This window comes from Rhinolophus hipposideros (assembly GCF_964194185.1).
Source record: "Rhinolophus hipposideros genome assembly, chromosome: 9".
NCBI lineage: Eukaryota > Metazoa > Chordata > Mammalia > Chiroptera > Rhinolophidae > Rhinolophus > Rhinolophus hipposideros.
Window position 1 is genome coordinate 88,653,510 of NC_138055.1, and position 17,818 is coordinate 88,671,327.

Here is a 17,818-nt window from a genome sequence, read left to right on the forward strand (position 1 = left end):
CAAGACTTGAAAGAACAGTAGCTAGAACTCATACAGGGCCAAGGATAATACTCGTTCCCACTAACCAACGTAAAATCTCTTAATTCACAGGGCATTAGGTAGAATACTGAAGATGTGTGGGGGCAAAATTAACAGTAGGCTTCTAAGATTAACAAAATTAACAGAATGTGCTTCTGGTTCTAAAAATTTTAAAAGCAAAACTAAAAAGGATCAAATTATTTCCAAGTAACTTAACAGTTTCCCAGGGAAAACTCAAGAATATTTACAAGAATATAAAAATATCAAGCACCCAATTAGGTAAGTTCACAGTGAGTGGCATTAAATAAAAATTCAGCAGGCATGCAAGAAGCAGGAAAATATGACTTATAAAAAGGAAAAAAATCAATCACAACTAACCCAGAACTCACACAGATGTTGGAAGTAGCAGACGAGGACATTAAAATGGATAGTATAACTATGTTCTATTGGTTTAAAAACTAGAGGAAAGATTAAGTAAATTAATCAGAAACAAGGAAAAATATTTTTTAAAAAGATCCAAATTGAACTTATAGAGCTAAAATCTAGAATATCTGTGATGAAAGAAAACACTGGATGGGATCAATATCAGATTAGACATTGCTAAAGGAAAAATTGGTTAACTTAAAGACCTAGCAACAGAAACTACACAAAATAAAATAGAAAAAAGAAAAGATGAAAAAAATGAAAGAAAGCATCAATGAGGCATATAACAACTTCAAGCAGCCTAATTTATGTGCACTTTAAGTCCCCTCATAAAGGGGAGAGACAGAAAGTATATTTGAAGAAATAGTGGTTGAAAATTTTCCAAATCTGAAGATAAGCATAAACCCACAGATCCAAGACACTCAATGAACCCCAAACACAAAAATATAAAAAAAACTACACTAAGCCATGCCATAATCAAATTCCTCAAAACCAATGAAAAAGAGAAATTTTTAATTGCCTCAAATAAAAACAAAAGAACAACAACAAAAACGTCTCATATGGAAAAATAAAGACAACAATAAGAGTATATTTCTCAATGGAAACAAAGCAAGTGAGAAGATAGTGGAATAACACCTTCAAAGTACTGAAGGAAAAACACTATGTCCTAGAATTCTATAACAGTGGAAAAAGCTTCCAAAAATGAATGGAAAATAGGATTTCTGGTCAAGATGACGGAGTAGGTAATGCTGTGCTTTCTTCTTCTCGTGGCCACATCAAAATTACAACTACAGAACAACCAACATTGAGAAGTGTCTGAAGTCTAGCTGAACTGAAGTCTTACAACTAAAAACATACAGAAGAAGTGACCTTGAGTCTGGCAAGAGGGGCTGAGTCATGGAATGGGCTGGTCCCACCCCTGTGTGTGGCAGTTAAAAATTGGGAGGGATATCTTGGCTGTGGCAGTCCCCCCTGAGGAGAGAGGAGTTCCAGCCCCACACCAGGCTCCCTAGCCCAGGGTTTCAGTGCTGGGAAGAGAAGTCCTCACAACTTCTGGCTGTGAAAACCAACTTAGATTGAGGCTGGGTGAGACAGAAGGCAGCTGGAGTCCCAGGCATTCCTCTTAAAGGGCCTGCGCACAAGCTTACTCATTGACAGACACTCCCTCTGAGCTCCAGCACTGAGGCAGCAGCTTGAAAGACAGCAGGGACATATGGAAAGGAATAGAGTTGTCTGGCTTCACAGGAAGGGCTCGAGGGGTAGCTTTATCCCAGACAGAACTAATGGCAGATTCCAGTATTGGCATGCATAGGCAAGCAGGAGCCATATCTGAGTTTGCATCAACCTGGTTAACACCATTCATTTGCCCCATTGTGGTGATTCCCTGAGGGGTTCCCCCCCCAACTTTTGGGCACACCCAAGCCGCTACCAGTGGCTTTTCCATACAAACAAGCTGTCTTGGTTCATGCTGTGAACTTTCCTAAAATCTCTCAAAGGTTCACAAAACCCAAATGACCAGCATCTGGCTTCAGTGTGTCCCAAACCTCTGGCTGAGCAGCCTCAAAGCCGGCACTAGCAGCACCAGGCCTCAGTTTGCGGCTTGGCCTCTCAAGGTACCTCCAAGCCCAACCCAGCCACTTGCAGATTGCTTTGTGGATCATGCCAGGTGGCCCTTGGCAGGGCACAGGCTGCAGCTCAACTTGGTCTCTGGTGGGTCCTCTCCCAGGAGTCTCCGGGGTTGGCATGCCAGGTAGCCTGCTTCAAACTGTGCAGGAGCATCACCTGGCTGCCTCCAAGGACAAAACACACAAAGAACAGGCTGGGCTGGCACCAGAGCTCTGCTAAAGCAAACCCTGCTCCTTAAGATCAGCCCCTGCACCACAGCTCCTCCTCTGTAGTCATAGTCAGTCCTCACAGCCAATCAGCCTGAGAGTCAATCTCTCCTGTTGACATGCCAACAGTAACCAAGGCTCAACTACAACAGGAGGGCACACCCAATGCACACAAGGGACACACCTGCAGCATCCAGATCAGGTGTCCAGGGAGACTGCACTACTGGGCCCCACAGGATACCTACTACCTAAGGCCACTCTGCTAAGACTGGGAGACAAAGCAGCCCTATCTGATACGTAGAACAAACACAGGGAGGCAGCCTAAATGGAGAGACAAAGAAACATGTCCCAAATGAAAGAACAGAATGAAGCTCCAGATAAAGAACTAAACGAAATGGAGACAAGCCATCTACCAGCAGTAGAGTTCAGAACTAAGGGTGCTCAATGAACTTAGGTTAAGAGTACATGAACTCAGAATTTTAATAAAGACATAGGAAACATAAAAATGGAATAGAAAACATAAAAAAAGTCAGAAATGAAGAATACAATAACCGAATTAAAGAATTAGAGTGAATGAACAGTAGATTAGATGAAGCAGAGGATCAAATCAATGATTTGTAGCAGAAAACACCCAATCAGAACAACAAAAAGAAAAATGAATCCCCCAAAATGAGGATAGTTTAAGTGGCCTCTATTACAACATCAATCATAACAACATTTGCATTGTAGGGGTACCAGAAGGAGAAGAGACAGTGCAAGGAATTGAAAACCTATTTCAAGAAATAATGACAGAAAACTTCCCTAACATGGTGAAGGAAATAGATATACAAGCCCAGAAAGTGCAGAGAGTCCCAAACAAGATGAACCCAAAGAGGCCCACATCAAGATACATCATAATTAGAATGCTAAAGGTTGAAGACAAAGAATTAAAAGCAGCAAGAGAAAAGCAGTTCCCTAAAAGGGAGCTCTCATAAGATTGCCAGCTGATTTCTCAACAGAAAATTTGCAGGTCAGAAGGGAGTGGCAGGAAATATTCAAAGTGATGAAAAGCAATGACCTACAACCAAGATTACTATACGCAGCAAAGCTATCATTTAGAATTAAAGGACGGATAAAGAGCTTCCCAGACAAGAAAAAGCTAAAGGAGTTCATCACCACTAAACCAGTATTACAAGAAATGTTAGAGGGACTTCTTTAAGAAGGAGAAGGAGATGGGGAAGGAGAAGGAGAAAAAAAGATAAAAGAAATATGAATAATGAAATGGCAATAATTACATGTCTATGAACAATTACTTTAAATGTGAATGGATTAAATGCTCCAAAAGACATGCGGTGGCTGACTGGATAAGAAAACAAGACTCTTACATATGCTTATGCTGCCTACAAGAGACTCACCTCAGATCAAATGACACACAGTCTGAAAGTAAAAGGATGGAAAAAGATATTTCATGAAAATGGAAAAAAAAAAAAAAGCTGGGATAGCAATACTTATACCAGACAAAATAGACTTTGTAAAAAAGCTATAACAAGAGACAAAGAAGAACCCAGTAATCCTACTTCTGAGTATGTATCCAAAGAAACCCAAAATGCTATTTTGAGAATATGTACGCATCCATATGTTCACTTCATCATTGTTTACAATGCCCAAGATGTGGAGGCAGCCTGGGTGTCCATTGATGGATGAAAGAATAAAGAGGAGGTGGTACATACATACGAGGTTTGATAAAAAAGAAAAAAGAAAATACGGTGCATGCTGCTGCTAAGTGCCATCTAACAGAAAGGCATGGACCTTCAATACAGTAAGTGGCACATCAAACCTTAATAACAGCGTGTGACAAATTTCAACTTGTTCAGTGCAGTCAGTTGGGTGTGAGCTACTGTTGAGAGAAGCTGTTATTTCCCGGCTGTAATTATGGATCACAAAATTTATTTAACATTAAATTTTGTGTCACACATAGCTTCTGGTAGGGCAATTTCTGTCAAATAAAAACATCACAGTGTGTCCTCATCTACCTTATTCACTGGATCTGGCACCATGTGACTTCTGACACTTCTCAAAGTCAAAATGACCATGAAAGGTAAATGTTTCGAATTGATTTAGGGCATCCAGACAGCCACAACAGCGCAACTAAAGACACTCATGAAATAGGACTTCCAGAACTGCTTCAGAAAGTGGCAAGAACGATGGGATAAGTGTGTTCAAAGGGGGTCGGGGGAAATTGGGGGTATTTTGAGAGAGATTAATGGCAATGTGTCTTTTACTATAATAATTTTTTTAATTTAAACATTCACCGTATTTCTTTTTATCACAACTCGTACAGTGGAATATTGCTCGACCATGGAAGGGATTGGGACCTTGCCATCTGTGGATGGACCTGGATGGTATTTTGCTGGAGGGTATTTTGCTGAGTGGAGTTTGTCAGACAGGGAAAGACAGATACAATGTGATTTTGCTTACATGTGGAATCTAAAGAACAAAATAAACAAAACAGAAACAAACTCATAGATACAGAAAATATTTTGATGGTTGCTAGATGGGAGGGCGGTTGGGGGTGTGGGTGAAAAAAGGGAAGGGATTAAGAAGTACAAATTGGTTGTTACAAAGTAATCATGGGGATGTTGGTTATAGCATATTCCCATATATTGTAATAACTATTCATGGTGTCAGATGAGTAATAGATTTATTGGGTTGATAGATGGAAAGGGGTTTGGGGGGCAGGGTAAAAATGGTTAAAAGATTAAGAAGAACGAATTGGTAGTTACAGAGGTCACGGGGATGTAAAGTACAGCATAGAGAATATAGTCAATGATACAGTAATAACTATGTAAGGTGCCAGGTGGGTACTTGTCGTGTCCCGCATGACGAGGGTTGTGGGGAGCGAGGAGGGCAGCGCAGGCTTAAGAAATGCAGTAGCCAAGAATAGTGTGCAAGCAGGGCCAAGGGGCTGCAGCCTCAAGGGCTGAACCCCGAATTGGGCCTACACATAGCTTTTATTACTTAGGTGGGGAAGTAGAGGAGATAAAGCTTGTCAATCTCAAGATCTATGAATCCTATACATCATAATAGGAAACTGACTCAAGCCAATCACCCTTGCCTGCGGGCAGCTGCACCATAAGTCTCAGGATGTGTGTACTTCCCCAAGGGACAAATCTGTATGCATATGAATAGATGGAGAGCACATCATTGAATCTCTTCCCTTGCAGGTTTTGGGAAGGAATGCAGCCACAGAGGCAGAAGCTCTCCTTAGCCTGGGGAAGGTGGGGGGCTGTGCCCACCTCTGTGAACCCCGTAGATTCTCCTGTTGGACCCCACGCAGCTTCGCCTGGCTTGAGTTGTCCTCCCCCCGACCCCCCTATGGGGAATCTCACTCCTCATTGGCTGACCAGCCATCTTTCTAGGGCCAAACAGGGAGACAAAAGGTGCAAGCACAAAGGTGAAGCAAAGTCCCTGAAAGGATCCGTCTCACAGACTCTCCTTGCTTTAGGGGCAGGTACGAGGAGACAGACGGCTAGGCTGCTGCGTGGCCACAGGTACTAGCCTAGTCAGCGGGATCCTTTCTTAAATTATATAAATATCTAACCACTATGCTGTACACCTGAAACTAATATAAAATAATATTGAATGTCAACTGTAATTGAAAAATTGAAAGGGGGGTAAAGGTGAAGGGAAATAAGAGGTGCAAATTTCCAGATATAAAATAAGTCATGGGGATGTAAAGTACAGCATGGGGAATATAGTCAGTAATATTGTGATAGCGTGGTACAGTGTCAGATGGTTGCTGGGCTTATATCATGGTGATCACTTCTTTTGTTTTTTTGTTTTTTTATTTTACTTTTTTTGGTGATCACTTTTTTAAATATATAAATGTTGAATACCTATGGTGTGCGTCTGAAACTAATATAATATTGTATGTATTAGTTTCTATGGTGTATACCGTAATCACAATCAGAGATTTCAACACCCCTCTTTCAATAATGGATAGAGCAAGTAGATGATCAGTATATAAAAGTTTTAAATATTATCAAACAACTTGACCTAATTGGCATACAGATTGGAAAGGAGGTACAATTGTCTTTATTCTCAGGGAACATGATCATCTATATAAAAATTTGAAAAAGTTTTCTAACTTTTCTAATAAATCTGAAAAACAAAGATATGTAAGACCTGTACACTGGAAACTACTAATCATTGCTGAGAGAGATTAAAGAAGACCTAAATAAATGGAAATGTATGCTGTATTCATGAATTAGAAGATTCAATATAGCTAAGATATCAGTTCTTCCCAAATTGATTTATAGATTCAGTATAATCCTAGTCAAGATCCAAGCAGGCTTTTTAAAAAAATGAGAATTGATAAGCTGATTCTAAAATTCATATGAAATGCAAAAGTCCCAGTATAGCCAAAACAGTTTAGAAAAAGAATGACTTACGTAACTACAATAATGAAGACAGTGCGATATTGGGATCAAGATAGACAGATAGCTGAATGGAACAGAATAGAGGAGAATCCAGAAATAGACCTACACATCCGAGGTGTGATTAAAAGATATGGTGAATGTTTAAATAAAAAAATTTATTACAGTAAAACACATTACCATTAATCCCCCTCAAAATTCGCCTCACTCGCTTCGAACACACTTATCCCATCGTTCTTGCCACTTTCTGAAGCAGTTCATGAGTGTCTTGTGCTGTCGTGGCTGCCTCGATGTCCTGAATCTATTCAAAACGTTTACCTTTGATGGTCATTTTGACTTTGGGGAAGAGCCAGAGGTTCTATGGTGCCAGATCTGGTGAATAAGGTAGATGAGGACACACCGTAACGTTTTTCTTTGACAGAAATTGCTGTATACCAGAAGTGATGTGTGATACAGAGCATTGTCATGATGGAGGATGATTACTTTAAAACACACCTTCTCTCAACCGTAGCTCACACCCAACTGATTGCACCAAAGAAGTGAAATTTGTCACACACTGTTACTAAGATTCAATGTGCCACTTCCCATATTGAAGATCCCTGCCTTTTCATTAGATGGCACTTGGCAGCACCACTCACCATAATTTTTTATCACACTTTGTATATAGTCAATTGATTTTTGGCAAAGGTGAAGAGACAATTTTTTGGAGAAAGAATAGTCTCTTCAACATACAGTGCTGGAACATTTGGATATCCATATGCAAAAAGATGAACTTCAACCCATACCTCACCCCATGTATAAAAAATTAGCTCAAAATGGATAATACTTAAACGTAAACCCTGAAACTATCAAAGTTCTACAAATAAGTATAGGAGAAATTTGTGTGAACTTCGCTTAGGCAAAGATATCTTAGTTCCAACACCAGAAACATGATCCATAAAAGAAAAAATAGATAAATAAATTTGACTTCATCAAAGTGAACAATTTCTGTTTTTTGAAAGCTTTTAAGAGAATGAAAAAGTAAGCCTCAGGCTGGAATAAGATATTTGAAAATCATATATATGTATCCAGAATATATAAAGAATTCTCAAAACTCAATTTAAGAATTTTAAAAACTGACAAAATTTGAGTAGATGCTTTATCAGAGATGATATGGGGATGGCAAATTGGCAGGAAAAGTTGCTGAACATCATTTTGACCTTAGGAGATTTAAAATCACAGTGAAATACCACTGCACATCTGTTAGAATGTAAATTGGCACAACCATTTTAGAAAACAGTTTGGCAGTTTCTAAAAAATCAGTGAGAGATTTATAGTGACAGAAAGCAGATCAGTGGTTTCCTGGGAAAAGGAAAGGTGTTGGGGGGTGGGGAAAGAGGGATTACAAAGAGATAAGAGGGAACTTTTGGCAGTGATGGATATGTTCATTATCTTAATTGTGGAGATGGTTTCATGGGTGTCTACATTTATCAAAACTTATTAAATATGTGTCATTTATTATCTGTCAATTAGACATCAATAAAGCTGTTTTTAGAAAGTCAAATGGAATGGTTACACATATGGAAACTATAGCTATTTGTAGAATTCTCATACAAGCGATAAGAACAACCCACAAAGCAATAGAATCCATTAGCTAGAGGGTAGGTATTTAAGCTTTTAAACTTGATTTTCTGGATTTTGAAAATCAGAGAACAATAGAACCAGTTCTTGCTTGGGCCATGATTAATTTATCTTACTTCTTTGAAGTCAGCCAGCACCTACAATGTTGAATTGCCCTAAGTGTTTCCGTGGTATAATGAGATTATTTGAAAATAAGTGTAGCTTCCTGGGTGAGGTGAAACAGCAGCTTGTGGCCATATTTGATTATGGAAAACTAGACTCTGAGCTTTTCTGGAAAAGGTCTAGGAGATCAGTGTGAAGCTATGCCAGCATGGGCAGTCCTCAGAGAGATGTGAGGCCAGCGGCTGTCCCTTGAGGCTGTGGCAAGGGCTGGCTGACTCTGTCCTTACATACACAGTGTATTTGCCAACTTGTGGGTGCCCTGGCTCGCAGTGACTGCAGAGGAACTAATGTGGAATCCCAGCTGGAAAACATTACAGGCATTCTGTTCAACCAGGTGAGTTCTGTGGGGCTGGAAGTGTCCCAGGCTTGCTCTTCCTCTTTCCTTTGGAAGCGATGGCTCCCCTAGCTCAGGTCACAACCTCCACATGGCCCAGGTGTCTTTTGCATGGTGACCTTAACTGTATACACTTCACACTTCCCTGGATTAGGCAAATGCCTGGATTCTGGTCGCAGAGTGGGACATTCTCCATGAGGTAACTTGGATATATTCTGTATGTTTTGTGGGGATGGAGGCCTTTGTTGCTCCCCCTAAACTGGTTAATAGGATGTTCAAACCACTCTATCATGCCCGTGGGAAATGTCAGGCCTGCTGTGTTGCAGCCTAGAGTAGGAAGAGGACAACTGAATATTTTGCAAAAAGTTGTCAGCTTCCATCTGTGTAATTTGTTGGCCTTTGTCTTCTTTTCTTTGGGGTTGTGAATGTGGGTTCCTGGGTTCTATTTTCGTGTTATCCTTATGGCCAAGTGCTACACTTTTCATGGTTGCATACCTCGGTTTCCCCATCTGTGCCCAGGGCCTCTGGTTTCAGTCTTCCTAGGTCTGATGGCTTTGGTCTCCCCACAGCTGAGTGAAGGAGTCAACAACTCAGATCCTAACTCTGTAAAGAACCACAGCCTCACCCTGAAGGCTTTCCACATCCTGAGTAAGTTAACACACTTCCGGAGCCCCAGGTATGTGTGTGGGTGGGTATTCAGGACCTTGTCTCTCCCAGGATGGAATGGGGGCCTAGATTGCCACGAGGGGCTTCCATCCTCTAAACGAGATGCAAAGTAACGCATGTCAACTTTGCCTGAAATTCAATGAATGTCAAAGGGTGGAGACCTTCCTCCACCCTATCCCTTCTGTTCCCACTCTGTCACCTGGGCTAGGCTTCCCTTTCTCCTTCAGTCATTCTCAGCTCAGAAAGGTACTAATGTGATTATAGCACTGACAATTGTGAGAGAGATACAAAAGGGCACATGGTGGGGCAGCGGAGGGCCAGGCCTAGCTCAGGAAAAACATCTTCGCCAAGCTTGGCACAGGGGAAATGCTGGACAAACACCGGCTCTCTTTCTTCCTTCTTTTTGTCTCCAACCCAATGGACTCTCTGTTGTCCAGCCCATGGCATCAGTGGTTTGCCCTGAGCATAATTTACTCCTGCTTACCACCTGCCACTAAGCATACCTTTGATTCCCTGTATTCATGCCCTTCTGATAGCAAAGTTGTACAGCGATCAGGTGGTATTCTTAATACGAAAGACCATGGAGTCCAAGGACCCCGCCAAGGCAGTATCAGCCCTTCAAGTGTTCATGAATGTGTTCGAGGAAGGTGAGTGGGGGTTGAGCCCAGTCCTCTGGATCTTCTCTCCCATGAGATCTCCTTTTTCTGGGAGCCAGTCCCACAGAGTAGTTAAAAGAGCAGTTTTACACTCAGTGTAAGCCAGTGGGTTCAATCTTGACTTCGACTCTTATTCGCTGTGCAAACTGGGGCAGATAACGTTAATCTGTACCTCTATTTCCTCATCTGAGAAATGGAGGTACAGTAATACGTAGCTTACGTGTTTTTAGTGAGAATTAAATGAGAAAACATGCTTAGACATATGAAAAACATATGCTTAGACATACTAAATGAGAAAACATATGCCCACTATGCAGTCTGTTTTATAGTGGTTAGTGTATAATTATTATTTGGAAGTGTGGGCTTCAACTCCAGTCAAGTGTTTGCCAAACCTTCGCTATTTGCCTAGCATGGTGCAAGGCATGGAAAAACATAAATAAGACACGGTGCCTGCTCTCAAGGAGCTCACTACCAAGTAGGGAAGATGAGCCTGTTCACACAGAGAAATGATGTGGAATCATATGCGGTACGTTGCTTACATGCGAGCATGACAACGTGTGGCAGAAACGCACAGGGCATCAGTCTGTCAGGGGAGATGAGATTGGCTCCGTGGAGGAGATGTACTAAGAGCAGGGAAGGAGAGCGTGAGGCAGGAGAGGGAATTCACTCTGTAAAGAGCAGTGGTGGCTGTTTGAAAAGTTGAAATGTGCAGAGGGTATGAGAACAGCTTGAGGGGTGAGGTGGATTTGTGTGGGCAGTCATGGGAGACTGACGATGGCTGAGGCTCAAGTGCCAGCTTAATGAAAATACTGTTTTTGGTCACTCTTCAGTCCTGTTTGGAGCAAAGGGATGGTGGAGATAACCTCTGCGGTTCCACCTGGCCTTTGAAGACCAGGACTGTACCTAGAATCCCTCTTACCTATCTTCTTATGCCCCCCAAAACAACAGAGGAGGAGGGGGGAAACTGACCCTCCACTGCATGTCTGCCTTTTCTCTAGTGCCCCAGACAGAGAAACTTCAGAGAGAGGTGATGCATTCAACCATCATTGTGATTCAGGACAATCTCAAACCAGTGAGCACAAAGGCGGAATGTTTAGGCTGGGAGGGCGGCTGCTTTCTTGAGAACTTGAGGTCTTGTAAAATGGAAGGGGGAGGTTTTGGGGGTGAGGGGAGAGGTAAAGCACCCTTGCCAAGCCAGTTCTGACCTCAGACCACTGCCCCTGGGTTACATTTGGGCTCTTCAAAACCTGGGAAGGGTTTGAGAAGTGGACAGGTAGTTCTTTCCTATTTTCTGATTCTTTTCAGTGGGCAGCACTGTGGTGTGCCCAGTGGGAGCACACACAGGGAGCTCTAGAGGATACTAATTCTGCCCCCTGAGAATTTGTGGTTTGTTTGGGGAGAGAAGACCTCAAACATCTCATCTGGCGTGGGGCCTGAGAAGCCATATTTTTTTTAAAATTAAAGATTATTGGGGTGACAATTGTTAGTAAAGTTACATAGATTTCAGGTGTATAATTCTGTATTAAATCATCTATAAATCCCATTGTGTGTTCACTACCCAGAGTCAGTTCTCCTTCCATAACCATATATTTGATCCCCCTTACCCTCATCTTCCACCCCCCATGTCCCCTTACCAACTGGTAACCACTAAACTATTGTCTGTGTCTATGAGTTTCTGTTTCTCATTTGTTTGTCTTGTTATTTTGTTGTTTTTGGTTTATATACCACATATCAGTGAAATCATAGGGTTCTCTGTTTTTTCTGTCTGACTTATTTCACTTAGCATCATACTCTCAAGATCCATCCATGTTGTCACAAATGGTCTTGTTTCATCTTTTCTTACTGCCGAATAGTATTCCATTGTGTATATATACCACAACTTCTTTATCCATTCATCTATCAAAAGACACTTTGGTTGTTTCCATGTCTTGGCCACTGTAAATAAAACTGCAGTGAACATTGGAACACACGTGTCTTTATGGATAAATGTTTTCAGATTTTTTGGGTAGATACCCAGGAGAGGGATTGCTGGGTCATATGGTAATTCTATTCGTAATTTCTTGAGGAACCTCCACACTGCCTTCCATAGCAGCTGCACCAGTCTGCATTCCCACCAACAGTGTATGAGGCTTCCTTTTTCTCCACAGCCTCTCCAACACTTGTTACTATTTGTCTTGTTGATGACAGCCATTCTGACTGGGGTGAGATGATATCTCATTGTGGTTTTATTTGCATTTCTCTGACGATTAGTGATGTTGAGCATTTTTTCATATGTCTATTTGCCATTTGTAAGTCCTCCTTGGAGAAATGTCTCTTCAGGTCCTCTGCCCATTTTTCAATTGGGTTTTTTTGTTTTTTTGTTGTTGAGTTTCATGAGTTCCTTGTATATTTTGGATATTAGCCCCTCATCGGAGGCACTGTTTGCAAAAATCTTCTCCCATTCAGTTGGTTGCCTCTTTATTTTGTTGATGGTTTCTTTTGCTGTGCAAAAGCTTTTAAGTTTGATATAGTCCCACTCATTTATTTTAGCTTTTACTTCCCTTGCCTTTGGAGTCAAATTCATAAAATGCTCTTCGAACCCAAGGTCCATTAGTTTAGTACCTATGTTTTCTTCTATGCAGTTTATTGTTTCGGGTCTTATGCTGAAGTCTTTGATCCATTTTGAATTAATTTTGGTACATGGTGACAGACAGTAGTCCAGTTTCCTTCTTTTGCACGTGGCTTTCCAATTCTGCCAGCACCATTTATTGAAGAGGCTGTCTTTTCTCCATTGCATGAGAAGCCATGTTTGTTACAAGCTCTGCAGCCAGGGTTGGAGACACAGACTGCTCCCAGTTCTGGACCATTCAGGATTGGGGAACATGGGAGCAGTGGTTTGGGGTGCCAAATGGATGGTAATGGCATAAAAGCAAAGTCCTCGATCCTCAGAAGGTTAGTGGACAGCCTGGGATTTTGAGGGCTGGGCCCTCAGGACTTGTGGGATTTGTTCCTGGCTTTCCCTAGGAGGCCGGAACACATGATCTTTCCTCAACTCAGATTCTCCCTCTACCCAACACTCCTACCAATAGTCACATCTCTGGGGAAGTAAGGTGTGGGCAAGATAAGTGCTTAGTGTTCTCCAGGAGGATTGTGGGAGCTGAAGTGTTTAGAGCTTCAGGGTGGAGTACAGAAGGGTCAGGTGCAGTGGCTGGTGGTCTGTCACCACCCAGAGCCCACGGATAAGTCATCCTGAGCTTGGAGTCAGGAAAACTGAGCCCCTCACCTGCCCTGGGCCTCTGTGTCCTCGCCTGCAACGTGAGGGCTCATACGGGCTGTCCCTGACTGCCTTCCTGTCTTGAGATGTGACGGTCTTTGACTCCACAGGTACGGAAGGCCCTTCTGAACTTCATTGAGGTGCTGGGCCAGTATAACTACTTTACCTTGCCCCATGGGAATATCATCATCAACTTTGTCATCAAGCTCAGCGAGTCTGACCCGTCAGTGAGCAGGGGCCAGGCAGGGAGGGCAGCAAGGGTGGGAGCAGCCCTGGGAGGGAGCAAGAAAAGGGCAGGGTTGGGAACAGAAGGAAAAGAGGAAGAGAGTATGGCTGACACGTGGGACGGGGCTTTGGCCTCCAAAAGCCTGAACCAGGAAGGCCTTGAACCAGGACACGTAGCCATCATTGGTTTCAGGTTGAAATCTTTCCTTTTCTTTTTCCAGAATGAAGAGAATATCCGAGTAATGTGTTCCAGAATCCTACAGATGGTACAAACAGCTAGGCTCAAAGAGGGCTCTCCATTTCCTTCTCCCCTGGCTCCCAGATCACTACCCTGACCCCCAGACTGCATTCTAACCTCCACCCCCATCTCATCCCTTGTGCTGCCCCTTCCTCTGCTCCCCCCCCACCTCCATCTTGTCATCCTCAAGTGCCTGGGGCTCCTCAGTGGAGCAGAAGAGGGTCACTGGCTGGTGAACATGGAGGCCCGAGCTTGAGTCCTGCTCAGCCAGTTTCTAGCTGTAAAATCTTGAGTAAATTGCTCTCCCAGCCGCAGTTTATTTTTTTGTAAAAAAGGGGGTGATTATATTCCCTACCTGTTCTTAGCCACCTCTAAGAATTTTTGGAGAATCATATAAGCTGATATGGGTCAAAGTTGAGTAAAGGGCTGTGGGAGGAAAAGAACATGTGATTTCCTCTGCCCAGCAAGCTCTGTCTGCTGACCTTCAGCATGTCTCTGTCCCCTGCATTAGTCCCCAATGCAGGCAGTCACAGGTCACTCAATTCCAAAGTTCAACAAGCTTGTCTAGCAATCAAGTCCTTCCTGCTATAATTTTAATCAGGACCTTGGTTATATTTTACCAATATGGAGCGGGAGAGAGAGGGAGGGAGAGAGAGAGAGAGAGAGAGAGAGAGAGAGAGAGAGAGAGAGAGAGAGAGAAACAGACACAGAGAGAGAGAGAGAGAGAGAGAGAGAGAGAGAGAGAGAGAAACAGACACACACACAGAGAGAGAGAGAGAGAGAGAGAGAGAGAGAGAGAGAGAGAGAGAATGAATATGACTTGGGACAGGGCTTTCTGTATACAGGCCTCAAATGCCCCTCCAGGAAAAGAAGACAAGGTCCTGGGGTTGGAGAACTTCGCCTGGGGCTGACTTGGGGCTTGGCGTTGAAGCCCTTGTTACACCCCTTGCCAGGTATCCTTGCCCAAATTGATCACCTTGGTGTGTGAGCCCAGCAATACCTTGGCCTTCATGCTCCTGAGTAAGACGGCCACAGAAATGGCGCTGAAGGCCCGGGCCCTGGGCCAGTTTCCCTACCTCAGCAGCTTTCACCTCAGGCGTAAGTACAGAGTGGGGCAGCCGATGGAGACATGTCCGCTCTGAAAGCTCGGGCTGCTGCAGCCATGGATTGTTGGGCTGGGAAGCTAGCTGAGACACCCCAGGGACAGTTGCTGCAGATCTGTGGTGTGGGGGAAGCTGCAGGTCTCAAGCCTGGGTCATGATGGGAAGAGTGAGGCAAAGGTTTAGGGCAGCAGCTTAAGGCCATTTGGCCCCATGGATGAACAGAGGATTCCTCTGGGGACACAGTTCCTTCCTGCCTTTATTTCTCATTTTAAAACACTGGAGTTGAGATGTGTAAACCATTGTTAATTGCAAAGTAATGAGTACACAGATGTTCCTGACCCTTTGTTCTTCCTTCGCCCCAACTCGAAGCCTTACTCTGTGCTCACCCCATCCCAGACCTCTAATCCCAGTGGGAGTCAGGGTTGGGATGACGAAGTCTGTTCAGCACTTTACTTGCTGCGTGTGTGTGTGTGTGTGTGTGTGTGTGTGTGTGTGTGTGTGTGTCTTTTATAAGCTGAAAATGTAATGGTTTGATTTTTAGGCTGAGTCAAAATGTCATAAGCCCCCATGACATTGGCACCGACATTCCTTCTCCACTTTGCTCTTTCTTCTCCTCTGAAGTACTGATGGGGGCCTGCCTGCCAGTGGAGGCTGGAGGCTGGGCATCGTGGAGCTTGCACTGACTCTGTCCTCTTCTTTTATCCTCTCTTTAACTTAGCCACCCAGTTCATCTCCCCACAGAAACTCCTGACCCATCTTGTGGTAAGTGATGCTGGGATGAGTACTATATCGCCATTCTTCCATTCTTTCATCCATCCACCCACCCATCCATCCACCCACTCACTCACCCATCCACCCACCAACTCACCCACCCACCCATTCACCCACCCACCCATCCACCCACCCTCCCACCCACCCACCCACCCACTCACCCACCCATCCACCCATCCAATCACTTCACAAATAGTTCAGTACTACTGTATCACAGGCATTATGCTGGATGTGGAATAAAGAGGCAGCTCTTGGGATCATGGGCGCTCTGGGGAAAGGTAATCCAGGCCAGAGTTTGGAGGAGGGAACTGGGAGCATAGTGGTGGGGCCTGCAGATGGGGAAGGAGTGGGGCATGGGAAAGGCCTGGCCTGTCTCCTTGTGGCCTTATTGTGAGCTGCTCTCTGTTGACCTTGGACAAATCCACATGACTTTCTGGATATCATTTTCTCAGCAACTTTGTTTTGAGTTTCTCTATTTGCCCAGACATTATGTGCTAGTCATTATGAACATTTGGAGTGATAAAGATCGATCTGCCTTTGAGGTGTTCACAGTCTTAGTGGGGAAGACGAGCCTGGGAATAACCACGCATAATTCCGTGTGATAAATGTACTAATAGAGGAATGCACTGGGTGCACTGGGACCTTAGAAGAACTAACTTGGACTCCAGGAGTCAGGAAGACATCACAGAGGAGGTGATGTTTCGAGAGAGTCTTGGAGAACACGTGGAAGTTCAATGGGTAGAGAAGAATGGGGAAGGTCTAAGCTTCAGCTCTACTATTCCATGGATTTATTCTAATTTTCTTCCTTCTCTTCCCTTAAATCCTTTTTCTGCCTCCTGCTTGCTTCTCTTGTTTCTCAGATGTTTTCCCGGAAGCCCTACAGAGAAAAAGAGTTTGGTGCAAGCTCCCTAAGGCTACTACATGCCCTGCATCCTATCACCTCCCTGCACCCTGTTATCTACTCTAATGTGGGCCAGCTGTGGATGAAGGCAATCCCCCAGATGGTGCAGATACTTGATGGTGAGGGGTTGGTTGGGAGTGGGGAGGAATGGATCTAGGCAGTGGGCAGATTCCAGAAGAGATGGAGTCCCAAGGTGCAGGATGGAGCTTCCTTGGGGTAAGGAGAACTGGGACCAGCCTGTCCATGCCTCTGAGTTGCCACTGGATGGGTCTGCTTATGTGGGTGAGGTCCTGCACTGAGCACATATGCAGAGTTCTGTGGCTCCGGAGTTCCCGGGATGACTCCTGCCTCTTCGTATGGGCAGAGGAGCAGGGAAGAGTGTGGGCTTTGGAACCGGACAGACCCGGTTTGCATCCTTGTTCAGACACTGGCCGGCTGTGTATGTTTGATTTTTGGAAAGTCATTCATCTCCTGGAGCCTCTGTAAAGTGGAAGAGCAGTTATCTCGTAGGCACAGCGCCTGGCATGGTGTTCCAACGGTGGTTCTTTCGTCCTGGCTGGGGCCTTACGGTTGGGTGGGTCTCTGTGCTCTCTCCTTTCCTAGGTCACACTGAGAAGAACCTGAATCAGAAGAAGTGGGATGGCACGCTGCTGCAGGTAAGCACCCCCCAAGACCTCCCGCCCTCCACACTTGCCTTCTTTCCCCTCTCAGGATCCTGAGGGAAGAGAGCCGCAGGCCCCCCAGAGACTGAGGCCATGACCAAGGACGTCCCTGCTCAAGAGAACCTCTGTCTGTGGTCCTCTTGCCTCCTGTTCCCTGCCTCAGAGCCTCTGACTATAGTCTAAGCCTTGACTCACCTTCCACTCCCGCAAGGCCCTACATCAAGAGGGCATAAGGGAAAGGGCCCTAGCAAGTTATATAGTATTTGAAGGCCTCAATTTCTTCATCTATAAAATGGAAGTGATCCCTTCTTCTAGAATTAAGTAAGATGTGATAGGGGAGGGCCTTGTAAACTGGAAAGGGCTTCTCCCGTGAAGTGGCACTATCACCATTGTCACTGTATTGTCATTGTCTCGTCCTGACTCAATCCCTCCATGTATTTCAACTCTTTTCCATTTCTTGAGCTCTTTTTCCATATTTACAGACCATGCCCCCATCTCTCGCTTCCTTCTGAGCCAACTTGCAAGGGGCTTCTGAGCCT

The 17,818-nt window shown here is 44.1% G+C and overlaps 1 protein-coding gene across 7 annotated transcripts in view; it reads left to right on the plus strand.

The window, feature by feature from the left end:
• The window catches only part of LOC308502635 (maestro heat-like repeat-containing protein family member 1), a 77,503-nt gene that overhangs the window by 7,860 nt on the left and 51,825 nt on the right, over nt 1-17,818 (plus strand). For 6 of the 7 annotated variants that reach the window (XM_081060644.1, XM_081060649.1, XM_081060646.1 and 3 more), the window contains exons 4-8: nt 8,706-8,804; nt 9,374-9,452; nt 15,664-15,707; nt 16,577-16,736; nt 17,221-17,273. In XM_081060644.1, the coding sequence (XP_080916770.1) occupies nt 8,706-8,804; nt 9,374-9,452; nt 15,664-15,707; nt 16,577-16,736; nt 17,221-17,273 (435 nt within the window). Of the gene's footprint in view, nt 1-8,705; nt 8,805-9,373; nt 9,453-14,440; nt 14,941-15,663; nt 15,708-16,576; nt 16,737-17,220; nt 17,274-17,818 lie in introns of those variants that run through there. The other variant, XM_081060647.1, reaches the window with a different exon arrangement.